General features: G+C 40.4%; 2 protein-coding genes across 2 annotated transcripts in view; both read right to left on the reverse strand.

Annotated features, from left to right (window-relative positions):
• Window positions 1-773: 773 nt before the first annotated feature.
• sox7 (SRY-box transcription factor 7) lies at window positions 774-4,112 on the reverse strand. Its single transcript, XM_051936974.1, has 3 exons — window positions 3,798-4,112; window positions 3,045-3,627; window positions 774-1,809 (listed from the first exon to the last, which is right to left on the reverse strand). Exons 2-3 carry the CDS (start codon window positions 3,274-3,276, stop codon window positions 1,028-1,030), a joined length of 1,014 nt encoding a protein of 337 aa, XP_051792934.1. The 5' UTR covers window positions 3,277-3,627; window positions 3,798-4,112; the 3' UTR covers window positions 774-1,027.
• Window positions 4,113-6,796: 2,684 nt separating this feature from the next.
• The window catches only part of pinx1 (PIN2 (TERF1) interacting telomerase inhibitor 1), a 41,242-nt gene continuing 32,373 nt past the window's right edge, over window positions 6,797-15,665 (reverse strand). The window contains exon 7 of the mRNA XM_051936973.1: window positions 6,797-11,088. Coding sequence (XP_051792933.1) covers window positions 10,492-11,088 — 597 coding nt within the window. The 3' untranslated portion in view covers window positions 6,797-10,491. The remainder of the gene's footprint in view (window positions 11,089-15,665) is intronic.

The following is a 15,665-nucleotide window of genomic DNA, read 5'->3' on the forward strand; positions in this document are numbered from 1 at the left end:
TTTGGACTGTGGGAGGAAGCCGGAGTACCCGGAGAAAACCCACGCATGCACAGGGAGAACATGCAAACTCCATGCAGAAAGATCCCAGGCCGGGATTTGAAACACGGGATTCTAAGATGATTATTCATAAAAAAAAGAATTCATTCCAACCAGTTTTTAACATTATTTAAATGGATTTCATATAATCTACTGTTGAAAAGTCTGGGGTCTAGAAATGTCCTTATTGTTGACAGAACAGTTTTTTTTTCAGTGAAGATCACATTAAATGAAAGATAAATCCAGTGTAGACATCGCTAATGTGGTAAATGACTGTTCTATCATAAGCGTCTGCATGAGCCCAGACTATTCAACGTTAGTGTTCTGATAGTTTCCATAGTTACAGAGACATTCTTCAGTTTTCAAACGTTCCTCTGGTGTTTAAATCTGACCTCAGGATGAAGAAACCAAACAGTCTGCAGCTTGGTTTGAAATCCACAGACTTGGGCTTAAATTCTACTAAATATGAATTCTAGCAGACATCATTACATCCTGTCTGCAGCTTCAAGGTTCCTTTAAATCAGAGTTCTTCTCCTGCAGATGTAATGAGAACAGCTTCCTGTCAGAGATCTGCTTCTTCTGAACTTCATCTAATGACTGAGGGAACCTTCAGCTGTTCTTTTTATTCTAACTCAGCATCACTCCACTCATAGAACATAGAACTCATAGAATGTTCCAGGTTTCCTTCGGGTTCATCAGATGAAATGAGTCACATGTCGGTGATTTATCCAAACAGATTAATATAAAAATGTTCTTTATTTTAAATTATTGTCCTTCACAAACCTAGATCAGCATACAGTCATAGTTACCGTTATTATTCTCAGCTTGATTATATATTATTAAGTAGAGAGAAGGTTCTGTTAGATTGCATAAGAAAACTAAGACCTCATGGAGTTACAGCTACTGAGGTAAGACTCCCACATGAGCAGGACCAAGACAACATTCACACAGAACACTTAAATTATCTTCAGACGTCCTCCAGTCCTCCGTCCTACGAGATGCCGTAGTTGTTGTAGTACGCCGCCGTGGCGTCGGCCAGCACCGAGATCAGGCTGGTCTCTGAGGGGCCCGAGGACGCCACCTGGATGTGTCCCGTCACCACGGCGCCCTGCTCCGGGTGGAAGCCGCCGGTGGAGTTCAGGTACTGGTCGAACTCGTCCCGGTCCACCTCCCCCAGCAGCTCGGCCTGGCTCAGCTGGTCCAGAGTCTCCAGGTGGGCCTGGGCCTCCGGCGGGGGGGACAGCTGGCCCAGCTGGCCCGGCTGCAGCCCCCCGTGGACCTGAGGGAAGCCGGGGCCGTAGTAGGACACCTGGGGGGGCAGGTGGAGGTGGGACCCGCAGTGGCCCTGAGTCTGGGGGAAGTCGGCGTGGTAGGGGGGCGGGCTGCCCAGGTGGCCGTCGTCGTAGTAGGAGGGGGGTCCGTGGTGGTCCTGGTCCACGGCGTCCAGCGGGGACATCTCTGGGGGGGTGGGCAGGCCGTAGGGGTAGCTGTCGAAGCCGCCGCCGGACGGGCCGTCCCTGAAGCTGCGGACCCCCGGCAGCGGAGCACTGCCCTCGTCTTTGTCCAGCGGGTGCAGCAGGGGGCCGTGGTCCGGACCCAGACCCCCCAGCAGGAAGCCCGGGTCGACCCGCTTACAGATCCGCTTCAGCTGCTTCTTCCTGCGGGGGCGGTACTTGTAGTTGGGGTAATCCTGCATGTGCTGCACCCGAAGCCGCTCCGCCTCCTCCACGTACGGACGCTTCTGGGGGGGCGTCAGCGCCTTCCAGGACTTCCCTGCAGGAACCAGAACCAGAACCAGGTCAGGGTTAATGGAAAAAAACAACCCGCTGAACTGTGAACACGTTTAAAAGCTTCCAGTCTGACATGAAAGGAAAGTAAAGACGTTTCTGTCTGACGGGTTTATAGTGTGAACGTGTAAAACGTCTGAGAGCACGCTGAAAAGCTGCAAGAATAATTTATTAGTATTTATTTCCTGATCCGATGGTCTTTTCTCTCTGAAAACATTTTAGAAAATAAAAAGGTTTCCTGTGATTCTTTTAATTATTAATTAAAGTTTTAAATTAATTTGAGTTTTGGTGAAAATCTTTTTTTGTTAAAAAACAAATTAGAATGAAATGAAAGAGGTTCTGATGAAGCGTTCAGAGAAAGCAGGAGGATTAAAACTTTATGGTTCAGGTTCACTTTTTATTTGTTTTCCAGGAACTGAAGAAGGTTCTGGTCTCCATGGATATTAATTAATTTAATTTGTAGGGTTATTTATTTTATTTTTATAATATATATAATCATACATTTTATTTTATTTAATTTTTTATAATTATATAATAATATATTTTATTTTATTTTATCTTGTATCCAGAAACTGAACTGAAGAAGATTCTGGTCTCCAGATCTGCTTGGTTTGTCTTTATTTTATTTTATCTTACTTTAGTCCAGGATCTAAAGTAAAGTGCGGGTTTTGGTGACAGTTCGTAGTTTCTTTTATTGGATTTAACTCCAGGAACTCTCTGCTGTTTTCTCTCCAACATGTTTCCTGAAGTTTGGAGCTGAAACACTGAGAATGAATCCACACACAAATACCTTAAATACACTAAATAAATGTGTAATTCTATTTAGTGTTCATGTACTTTAAATCACTTCAAACCGTTTCTGGTGACAGGAAACTGAACCAGGAGATTCTGGAGACGTAAAAAACTGAAGGATTCATTTAGAGATCAAATCTGAGCAGCTGCTTCTAAAATTACCCTTAATTTAATTTCTACATTTTATTACTACTATTATCATAATTATCATATTTCTTATTTTTATTACAGATTTAAATACGTTTCTGCTTTTGGCGCCGCAAAGCAAGAAGTTGATTCAAACAGAAAAAGGCCTGAAGAGAAACTCAGAGACCTGTTTAATAATAACAATAATAATGATGATGATGATGATAATAATAATAATAATCATAACAATAATAATAATGATAATGATAATAATAATAATAATGATAACAACAGTGTTCTCACCCAGCATCTTGCTCAGCTCCGCGTTATGCAGGTCCGGGTTCTGCACCGCCAAACGTTTCCGTTCGTCTTTGGCCCAAACCATGAACGCGTTCATGGGTCTCCTGATGCGCGGTTCCGGCGTCTTGTCCGCGGCGGTCCGGTGCGGCCCGTGACCGTCCGCCGCGTCCCCGTCCCCGCCGGGACACTCGAAGGACTCGGGCCACGACGAGTACGCGCTGATGAGAGCAGCCATGGACGCGCTCACCGCTCCAAACTTTGCGTCTTTGCGCTGAAACTTGTTCCGAGCGTCTCCACAGACTTTCCCAGAACCCCGCCGAGGTTCGGAGGTTGTGCGGGTCAGAGAGCAGCTGGTCCGGATGTTCTGCTGCCGCTGCGGCTCCTGCTGCGGATCCTGGAGCGGCTGGAGAGGATGGAGGCTTTATAGAGGAGGAGGCTTCCAGGAGTCCAGGGGCTCCTCCTAGAAGAGAGAGAGAGGCTCAGACTGGACCCAGGAGCCAAAAATATGAAATAAAACCTGAAAAACAACAAAGAAAAAAGGCAAATAAAAATATAAAATACAGCGGATAAAAACACCTCATTAAACCTGAAGTACAGCGGATAAAAACATCTCATTAAACCTGAAGTACAGCGGATAAAAACACCTCATTAAACCTGAAGTACAGCGGATAAAAACACCTCATTAAACCTGAAGTACAGCGGATAAAAACACCTCATTAAACCTGAAGTACAGCGGATAAAAACATCTCATTAAACCTGAAGTACAGCGGATAAAAACACAGAACTGTGTTCACATCTAATCTGTTTAACATGTCTGAAGCTTCGGTGATGAACAGATTTTGTAACTTGAGTTTCCAGAAAAACATGCAAGTGAACCGACCGGTTGTGGAACACTCTGACCCACTGGAAGTTCACTGGTTTAAAAGCTGAAGAAAACGGAGCCTGTTGAATCTTTCAATGATCTGTGAGGCTGCAGAAAAAATAATAAATAAATATGAGTCTGCAGGAATGAACTCCATCAGCGTCAGAACTGGTCTGAGAAAAATAAGAGAACTCATGAAATGAACTTTAAAAATAATAAAAATAAAAGCAAACCACAGAATGTATTTCCTCCTGATAGGTAGTTTTCTTTCTGCAGTAATCATTCCTTATTTAAAAGTGTTCAGTCAGCATTTCTTAGGTTCATTCTACTCAGTTCCAACTCATTTCATGGTTTTAAAACCAGTAAATCACTTTGATTTGATAAATAATATTCATGTAATCACATGGAAATAAAGATGAATTCAAATTAGAACGTACAGCACGGAAAAAAATAAACTGAATGAACTGAACTAAGTTATGGAAAGTTTTTGTCAACAAACCTGCAAAATAATCCCCAGTTACAAAAATAAAACATCCATGTAGTTTTTAAAACTACACACACACACACACACACACACACACACACACACACACACACACACACACACACACACACACACATATGCTCTTTTTTCTATATTTGGGTCATTCATGAATAAACTAATTTATTGTCTAATAAAGTTGTTGAATATCATCCTAACACAACATATCCTAGAATTCCATGAGGTGTGTTTAGATTCTTCTGAACAGAAACTGGAGATTAATTGAAGTTCCCTTAAAGACAAACAGCATGACGTCCAACCCCATCAGAGGAGGTGTTTATGTTGTGATGAAGCTTCACATTAACTCCTCCTCTGTGTGTTTTACACTGCAGGGATCCAGGTTTCCATGGTTACCGTACACAAACCAAAACACCAGCAGTCAGAGAAACTCATGGAGCTGCTTCACCTTGAATCCAACGTCTAGACACGTTAAAGAGCTGTTATTAAATGATTTGTTGTGAAAGGATCTTTATTTAATGACCTGTTATTTATTGATCTCTGTCCTCATCACTGGTTAAACTACATTCATGTTTGAGGAACTTTAGAACTTTGGATCAGATTAAAGCTGAACCAGAACAAATCAGCTCCTCAGAAACCGCAGCAGGACTTCCTGTTGACAGGATACACACACACAATACACACTCACTAATACACACTAATACACACAATACACACTCACTAATACACACTAATACACAAATACACACTCACTAATACACACAATACACACTCACTAATACACACTCACTAATACACACTAATACACAAATACACACACACAATGCACACTCACTAATACACACTAATACACAAATACACACTCACTAATACACACTAATACACTAATACACACTCACTAATACACACTAATACACTAATACACACTCACTAATACACACTAATACACTAATACACACTCACTAATACACACTAATACACTAATACACACTCACTAATACACACTAATACACTAATACACACTCACTAATACACACTAATACACACTCACTAATACACACTAATACACTAATACACACTCACTAATACACACAATACACACACACAATGCACACTCACTAATACACACTAATACACAAATACACACTCACTAATACACACTAATACACTAATACACACTCACTAATACACACTAATACACTAATACACACTCACTAATACACACAATACACACACACAATGCACACTCACTAATACACACTAATACACTAATACACACTCACTAATACACACAATACACACACACAATGCACACTCACTAATACACACTAATACACAAATACACACTCACTAATACACACTAATACACTAATGCACACTCACTAATACACACTAATACACAAATACACACTCACTAATACACACTAATACACTAATACACACTCACTAATACACACTAATACACTAATGCACACTCACTAATACACACTAATACACAAATACACACTCACTAATACACACTAATACACTAATACACACTCACTAATACACACTAATACACAAATACACACTCACTAATACACACTAATACACTAATACACACTCACTAATACACACTAATACACTAATACACACTCACTAATACACACTAATACACTAATACACACTCACTAATACACACTAATACACTAATACACACTCACTAATACACACAATACACACACACAATACACACTCACTAATACACACTAATACACTAATACACACTCACTAATACACACTAATACACTAATACACACTCACTAATACACACAATACACACACACAATGCACACTCACTAATACACACTAATACACAATACACACTCACTAATACACACTAATACACTAATACACACTCACTAATACACACTAATACACTAATACACACTCACTAATACACACAGAAAAACACACTGACACAAACACATACACAGTAAAATACACAGTAACACACAATGTAAGCTGTGTTGTGATTGTTCACACAGTGTATTACTTCCTAGTACAGTATTTATATCTGTAAAACCACTGACATGCACACTTACTGTGATATTAGACATGTAGATTAGTAGTACTAACGTATACTCTGGTTTATTCTTATACTACATTCAACTCTGCAGATCTTCTCACTGTGGGACGAATAAAGGTTAGCTTAGCTTAGCTTAGCTTAATAAACGTGTAATGGTACCAGTTAGCTACAAGCTAACGCTGAGCTGCAGTCTGTGACATCACAGGATGAAGGAACCCCAGAAAGAAATACACAAAGAACACACAACCAGCATCACTACACACTCACTGATACACACAATAACACACAACCAGCATCATTACACACACTGATACAGGAAACTGGAGGATGTTCATATCAAAGGTTTATTGAAAGTAATTCAATTAATTAATATAATTTTTTTTTAAAGTGACTGCATAAATATTAAAGGGAATCACCTGATACAGAGGGAGGCCACCAAGACTCTATGACTCCTCTGAAGGAGTTCCAGCTTCAGACTGTTCATCAACAACGGCTGTCTGTTCTTCACCAGTCAAAGCTTCATGGAGAAAAAGAGAAAGACTCTGATGGAAAAAGCTCCAACTAAATCTGGACTAGAGTTCACCAGAAGACATGTGGAGACTCTGAAGACACCTGGAAGAAGGTTCTTTGGTCTGAGGAGACCAGGATGGAGCTTTATGTCCATCAGACTAGATGATATGTTTGATGGACATATATTGTAAATTGTATGCACAAGCTAATATACTCCTTAGAAAATTTGGATCGTGTACACGTAATGTTAAAGTTGCTTTGTTTAAAGCCTTTTGCACACCACTTTATACTGCCCACTTGTGGTGTGGCTACACAAAAGCCACATTTAAAAAGCTGCATGTGGCATACAATGATGCCTTTAGGCTTCTAATGAAGGTCCCTCGGTGGACCAGTGCGAGCCAGTTGTTTGTGCATAATAATGTCAGAACACTGAATGTTGTTATTAGAAATTTTATTTTTAAGTTCTCTAAGCGACTCATGGATTCTGATAATAAAGTTATTCAAGCCTTTGTCACCTGGGCAGAGCAGTGTCCGCTACACTTCTGTGCTCTGGAGACACTGAAGAGAGTGTTTATATAGTTTACATGTGTAGTGTTTTTGTTTTTTTTTGGTTGTTGTTGTTTTTTTGTTTGTTTGATTGTTTTTTTGTTTTGTTACTGTTTTTTTATAAATTTTGTATTTGTATGTAATTTTATGGACCATTTTGAGTCTGGAATAAAGATTATGATGATGGACACCAAACACTGAACATCATCACAAACACACCATCCCCACTGAGAAGCATGGTGGAGGCAGCATCATGATGTGAAGCACGGTGGAGGCAGCATCATGATGTGAAGCACGGTGGAGGCAGCATCATGATGTGAAGCACGGTGGAGGCAGCATCAGGACATGAAGCACGGTGGAGGCAGCATCATGATGTGAAGCACGGTGGAGGCAGCATCATGATGTGAAGCACGGTGGAGGCAGCATCATGATGTGAAGCACGGTGGAGGCAGCATCAGGACATGAAGCACGGTGGAGGCAGCATCATGATGTGAAGCACGGTGGAGGCAGCATCATGATGTGAAGCACGGTGGAGGCAGCATCATGATGTGAAGCACGGTGGAGGCAGCATCATGATGTGAAGCACGGTGGAGGCAGCATCAGGACATGAAGCACGGTGGAGGCAGCATCATGATGTGAAGCACGGTGGAGGCAGCATCATGGTGTTTCTACAGAGTACTTTAACTTTCCTCTGGTGAACCAGTGGGTCAGAATGAACTGTGTGGTTTCAGCCAATCACAGCTGAGTATGTGATGACAGGTTGAAACACCTGGATGTTTGCAGCAGCAGGTTTTCCTCCTCAGACTAAACCAGTGACTGTAAACCTGGGACTTCCTGTTCCTGCTCTGACTCACAGCTCATTAACTTCCTCCTCTTCTGTCAGATGGCTCCAGAACTTCATGCGTCATGTTTGTGTTGTGAAGCTGCTGTTCGTGGATCATCTGACATAAACCAGTGCTGACATTCTAACCTTTACCTACCCACCTGTTCCAGGTCCAGGACTACACGGGTCCTGGTCCTGTTTGTTCTGAGCTCTAAAAGAAAACCAACAAAACCGTCTCTGGGTTGCTTTAATGGAAAACATGAAGAAGAAATCATCAAACAGCTGGAAAAAGTCAAACAGAATCTACAGAGAAACAGTAGCCTAGCCGCGCAAGACAACCTACGGCAACGAATTTAATTCTCTGCCAGGGTGGGTCTAGTTACCCTCCATAAGGCTCGAGGCTGGATGCTCCTAAAACTGGCCGGACCAATCACCATGAAGTGTAGAGTCAGAAGGCGGGCGTAACTAAGTGACGACAGAGGCGTGATGATTCTGACAGAAACAACCGGAAACAATAAACAGTTATCTTTGGACTCAGCTTTGGCCACAGCCCTTAAAGATTTGAAGCTAAAATTCAACCTGAAAGATGAACAAAGGACGGCACTGAAGTGTTTCATTGAGAAGAAAGACGTATTTGGACTTATGCCGACGGGATATGGAAAATCCTTAATATACCAGTTGGCTCCGCTGGTTGGGAAGCTAATGGGACTTAGCCACACTCCGCCGGCGCTCTAGGAGCCACGTCAGCCTATTTGTTGCACTGATTGGTTGTATACCTACCCAATTGCTGCAGAGGGATTTGATAGACAACCTTTTAGCCCGCCTCCCTCCCTGTCCAGCGTTCCTACACCCTTGTGTCTTCAGAGCTGGGTCTAGCATGGCTAGGCTGGAGAAACACTGCGTCAATAAACTGATGCACCCAAAGATTTAGTCACTGGATTATAGAAGCAAACTTCACCTTTATTCAATCTATAGACCAGGGGTGTCCAACATGAGGCCCGTGGTCCAAAAGTGGTCCTCCAGAGGGTCCAATCCGGTCCTCAAAGTGTAAAAATTACAGAGAAGACATTAACTGCAGATTGTAAATTAGTAAAACTATAAATTTAAAATCATTTCTAGACCATGACAAGTTGTTTGGATCAGAAAGTAAAATACTAGATTGTTTATTTGTTCTTTTGTGTTTCATTTTCGTAACATTTTGTCGTTTTGCCGTTTTTTTGTCACTTCAACTTTTTTGTCAAAATTTTTTACCAAATTCTTATTTTGTTTCCTGTCGTTTCTCATGTTTTCATCATTTTGTGTTTTCTTTTTGTCTCGTTGGTGTTTTTTCTCATTTTTCTCATTTTGTTTTGTTACTTTTTTGTGTATTGTTGTTGTCATTCTATCTTATTTTGTTGTGTCCACTTTTTGCCACTTTCTAACTCTTTAAATTTTTGTCATTTTGCGTCTCATTTTTGTAATATTCTGTCTATTTTTGTCTGATTTTTTATCCTCCAGTAAATCCTCCACGGTTCAGCTCCAGGTGACTAAATGTTGTGTTCCTTTGTAGACACTCTGTGATCTGGAAGTTGTAATGAGGAAATGATAAACTGAGGATGAATGTCGATGAAACTGAATTTATTTTCTTCATAAATTTCAGGTTGTTCATGATGTTTTGTAGAAAGATAATTCCTGAAATGTGAACATTAGGAACCATTAGGAGTTGTGGTTATTTAGAGGTTATTATGCTGTGGTTGTACTGGTTTTACTGGAGATCAGACTGGACTAGAATAATCTGACTCTCCTGGTCTAAATGATGCATAAAATGAGCTTCACTGAATGATTGTAGATTCTGCAGAAACAGGTCAGAATCTGGATGAACATCTGAAAGCTTCAGCCTGTTCAATCATGTCATGGCTGTAGATTAATTTAATAACTGACAACTAGTAGCTGTTTAACAGGTTAAAGACATGTGAGTGTTCAGAGCTGACTGAACAGATCATCCAGTTTAGCTCAACGTCGTTTAAACTGTTCAGGGTTTAAATGTCTGATTTTAGACGGTAAATCTGTTCCTGATGAATCATCTGCTGAATCTCTGGATATGTTTCATTGTTCAGGTGTTTCTACCAGATATCTGTTCCTAAAATCGTCCACAGAGTCCGTCTATTCTAGATGTTTCTTCTTCTTCTTCTTCTTGGGTTTCTTCTCCTCGCTGTCTTCCTCTCTGACGTCGTCCTTCTTCTTCTGTCCTTCCTCTGACTCCACACTTTCTCCACACTTTCTCCACACTTCATGTTTGTTTAACTCATCTTTATTCTGGTTTTTAGACTTTTTCTTCTTCTTCTTCTCAGCAGCAGGTGGCTGGTTGTAGTTCTCCTCCACACCACAGGAGGCGCTGCAGTTCACCTCAAAGTTTTCTGTTGTTATCCTCTTTTTCTTCTTCTTTTTCTTAGAGGGCTCCTGCTGATCCTGGTCCTCTGCGATCACCTCCACCTTCTCCTCCATCTCCTCCTCCTTCCTCCTCTTTTTCTGCTTCTTCTTCTTCTTGGGTTCCTCGGTCTGGTCCTGGTCCTGGTCCTGGTTGGGTTCCTCAGGTGCAGCTGAAGCTCCTCTGGCCTTCTTCAGCTGGGCCATCCTCTGGGCGAAGTACTCCTGCATGGTGAGGGAGCTGGTGACCGTCTTGGTGATGGTCTCGGGCTCCAGTTCACACGGAGTCCTGGCGCCGTCGGTGTCCACCTGAGAGTCGCTGCTGCTGCCGTCCTGAAAGACAGAGTCTGGAGTTAGAAGGACATCAATAGAACATCAACGGAACCAGGAGGAGGTGGAACCGTTCTGACATTCATCGTCTCGTCCAAAAATAAATCAATCTGAACTTAGAGTCGAGAATAATTTTGGACCATTTTATGTCATTCTGGACATGTTTCTGTTGATTTGAACAAAAGCCATTAGTTTTGGAAAACCATGGATTAATTTTGGACCAATCGAGTCACTCTGGACGTATTTTTATCCGTCTGTATCTGGACACATGTTGAGTCTAGCATAGCGTTATTTTTTAGCCAACGATTGAGAAAGGAAAAGATGGTTTTGACCAAAACGTGACACAAAATCACCACAAATATCCATCAAACAGCCAAAGTTAAATACAATCACAGAAATGACCTCGACAAGACACAAAATCACCACAAAAAGACGCAAAATAACCAAAACACGATGCAATAATTTTTAAAAAATGACGCAAACGACCAGATAAATGTGACACAACCAACTCTGACACAGACTTATTTATAATTCACCCTCATAGTTCTAACATTTCATCTCCCAGATACAATAAAAAGTCTCTCTACTGTCAGCAGTTTATGCTAAAATACAAATAAATCTATTAAATACGTATTTTTTTTACTAATAGATCAGTATAAACTAGATGATCTGAGATGTTTCCAGGACTTCAGGTGTTTCTGGAGCAGCTGAGACTCTGATGGAGGTGAAGATGTTCTACAGGACCAGAACATTCTGATCAAACCTCGTAGACCTTCTGATGGAGGTGAAGATGTTCTACAGGACCAGAACATTCTGATCAAACCTCGTAGACCTTCTGATGGAGGTGAAGATGTTCTACAGGACCAGAACGTTCTGATCAAACCTCCTGTTTAACTTCAGACCTGATGGAGGTGCAGACAGGAGGTGGTTCTTCCTCTGAGGATGAAGGTCTTCATCAGATCATGTTTTATCTCCTGAACAGACTCCAGGCCGAGCAGCCTCCACCTCTGAACATTCATCTCCACCTCTGGACCATCCGTCTTCATTTTGCTAATGGCCTACTCAATGCATAATGATCTGCTAGAAGAATACTGGGGCTCCTCTGAGAGTCGCTCTAAACAATGCTGACTCCGACTGCATTTTTCACAGCAGATTAGAGATAAACTCAACGCTGGGCCTTTTAGCTCCCAGATTACTGAAGCTCAGAACATCTGAACACATCTGATGGATCTACGGCTCCTCGTTCCTCTGGATTATTCTTCTGTTTATAGATCCTCAGGGAGAAGCTCCAGCAGCTATTAGTCTCACAGAATAAAAGCTTCCATAGTCGATGCAGCAGCTTTATGTTGGAGATAATGGATGGATGAGGAGCTTCAAATGATCCAGGACGTCACAGAGGTGAGAAGATATGAAGGAAACCTGACACAAGAGTCAAGACTCCATCACAGGTTCACCAGGTTTACTCTCTGAGGCTCGCTTCACTCCAAACACTAAGTTCTGTCATTTCTCAGCTACTCTGGACAAATGTAGAGACGTTTGGGACAAATGTAGAGACGTTTGGGACAAATGTAGAGACGTTTGGGACAAATGTAGAGACATTTAGGAGTTATCAGTAGGTCTACTCTAGAACTTTCTCCAGTTGTCAGTAGGTCTACTCTAGAACTTTCACCAGTTGTCAGTAGGTCTACTCTAGAACTTTCACCAGTTGTCAGTAGGTCTACTCTAGAACTTTCTCCAGTTGTCAGTAGGTCTACTCTAGAACTTTCTCCAGTTGTCAGTAGGTCTACTCTAGAACTTTCTCCAGGGGACTTTCTCCTCTGTGGACTTCAAGGACCTGAAGGTAGAACTCCGATCATTGATAAAGTTACTGGAGATGAAGAACCAGATGTTGGTGGTAATTCTACATCTTTTAGTGGAGATTTTGTCTCTGTCTGTGATGTATTCATTTATTTTTGTGTTGATTTTGAGTCTTTGCAGTAATTTTGCAATTTTTTATGCTGGTTTTGCATCCGTTTGTGGTAGGTTTGGTTTTCTGTGGTCATTTTGAATCTTTTGGTGGAAATTTTGTATCTTTTGTGGTGATTTTTGGTGTTTTGTGGGGATTCTGTGTTTCTTTGTGGTAGTTTTGGCCCTTTTGTGGTGATTTGGTCTCTGTTTGCAGTGATTGGTGTTGTGTTGTGGTAGTTTTGATCATTTTTGTGGTAATTTTGCACCTTGTGGTCATTTTGTTTCTTTTTGTGGTCATTTTTGCATTTTTATGCAGCTTTTGCATCTGTTTGTGGTAGTTTTGGCCTTTCTGTGATAAATTCATCTATTTTTGTGGTCATTTTGCATCTTTGGGGAGATTTTGTGTCTTTCTGTGATACATTCACCTCTTTATCTGCTGATTTTGGGTTTCTTTGTGGTAATTTTGGCTCGTCTTTCTGATAATTTTCCAGCTTTTTTAGCAATTTCAGTTGCGTTTTTTTCCCAGAACTCAGATGTTTCTCCTCCTAAATGCCATGTGTCTGTGTGATGGACTGATAAAGTTCTGATGAAGTCCATTAAAAGTGATAAATCTGGACCTCCCCTATGGATGAAGGTAGAACTGTGATCATTAATAAAAAACCAGACGGCTGTTTTTATGGACTGACCTGCAGTTTAAAGTTTCCTCCTCAGAAGTTCTAACAAGCAGGATGAGCCTTCAGGTGCCATTAGAGCAAACTTTCCAAGTTTCCAGAGAAAATCTATATCCCCGTTACGGCACAATGGCAGCGGAGAGCAGCAGAGGAAGCTGACGGCACCAAAGTACATGTCGCTGGGATTTGGGAAGACGGCTGGAGGCCACTTTAGAGCTGCCTGTGAAATTACTCTCAGGAGAGGAGTGATGGGGAAACATCTCCTTCATCGTCAGGAGCTGCTGGGAGGCCTCCTCTGCCTCGGGCCTCCATTAGACCATCTCAGGAACGCTGAGGTGATCTAAAGCTGCAGCTCCGTCAGCGACAAACTCCTCAGCAGCTCCGTGTCTGGATTAGCAGGCTGGCTGCGATCATTCTGCTGTTCTACGAGGGCTGTTTCTGTTCACTCATCTAATGTTTACAGATTAATGCAATTTAGAGTCATTCAGGACAAATTTAGAATCATTCAGGACAAATTTAGAATCATTTAGGACAAATTTAGAATCATTTAGGACACATTTAGAATCATTTAGGACAAATTTAGAATAATTTAGGACACATTTAGAATCATTTAGGACAAATTTAGAATCATTTACGACACATTTAGAATAATTTACGACACATTTAGAATCATTTAGGACACATTTAGAATCATTTAGGACAAATTTAGAATCATTTAGGACACATTTAGAATCATTCAGGACACATTTAGAATCATTTAGGACACATTTAGAATCATTTAGGACACATTTAGAATCATTCAGGACACATTTAGAATCATTTAGGACACATTTAGAATCATTTAGGACACATTTAGAATCATTTAGGACACATTTAGAATCATTTAGGACAAATTTAGAATCATTTAGGACACATTTAGAATCATTTAGGACAAATTTAGAATCATTTAGGACACATTTAGAATCATTTAGGACACATTTAGAATCATTTAGGACACATTTAGAATCATTTACGACACATTTAGAGTCATTCAGGACACATTTAGAATCATTTAGGACACATTTAGAATCATTTAGGACACATTTAGAATCATTTAGGACACATTTAGAATCATTTAGGACAAATTTAGAATCATTTAGGACAAATTTAGAATCATTCAGGACACATTTAGAATCATTTACGACAAATTTAGAATCATTTACGACACATTTAGAATCATTTAGGACAAATTTAGAATCATTTAGGACACATTTAGAATCATTTAGGACAAATTTAGAATAATTCAGGACAAATTTAGAATCATTTAGGACACATTTAGAATCATTTAGGACAAATTTAGAATCATTTAGGACAAATTTAGAATCATTTAGGACAAATTTAGAATAATTCAGGACAAATTTAGAATCATTTAGGACAAATTTAGAATCATTTAAGACAAATTTAGAATAATTCAGGACAAATTTAGAATCATTAATCTAACATTTTACAGATTAATCTAAACGATTGTTCTCTTCCAAAAAGTCTAAATCAGAATTAATTTAATTATGTGATCATATAATGCAGCTCAATATGAAGTAGAAATAAAGGTTTACATATTAAAATCTGTAGAATTAAACCGTCAACATGACAGAAATAAATAAAAATAGGGATTATAATTTAAATAAAAGCTGCAGTCTGCGGGTATTTCAGCTCAGATTCTAGTTTTATTTTTTTATCTCAGATTTAAATCCATCTGTCGTCTTTAACGGATGTTTTCAGTGCTTTAACGGATTCTTTAATCATTTCTGAGCCTGAACGTTCATCAGATTTATCCTGAAGTTCCAGCAGACAGAAGCACACATTTACCCTCCATGATCAGCAGCAGACCCTGCTGATGGTTTCACTGACCGTACCGCTGATTCAAACGGTTTTATCTGTTTAAACACGGGTCTGTCACTTCTTCTACGTGTATTGTTTGTTCTC

Source organism: Acanthochromis polyacanthus, chromosome 16 (assembly GCF_021347895.1).
Source record: "Acanthochromis polyacanthus isolate Apoly-LR-REF ecotype Palm Island chromosome 16, KAUST_Apoly_ChrSc, whole genome shotgun sequence".
Classification (NCBI taxonomy): domain Eukaryota; kingdom Metazoa; phylum Chordata; class Actinopteri; family Pomacentridae; genus Acanthochromis; species Acanthochromis polyacanthus.

What these genes read in the sequence shown, in the direction of transcription:
- sox7 (XM_051936974.1), bottom strand. Translation starts at nt 3,276, where the DNA reads ATGGCTGCTCTCATCAGCGCGTACTCGTCGTGGCCCGAGTCCTTCGAG. An exon ending in GGAGCTGAGCAAGATGCTGG is followed by an intron (nt 1,810 to 3,044) that starts GTGAGAACACTG and finishes TGGTTCCTGCAG; the next exon opens with GGAAGTCCTGGAAGGCGCTG.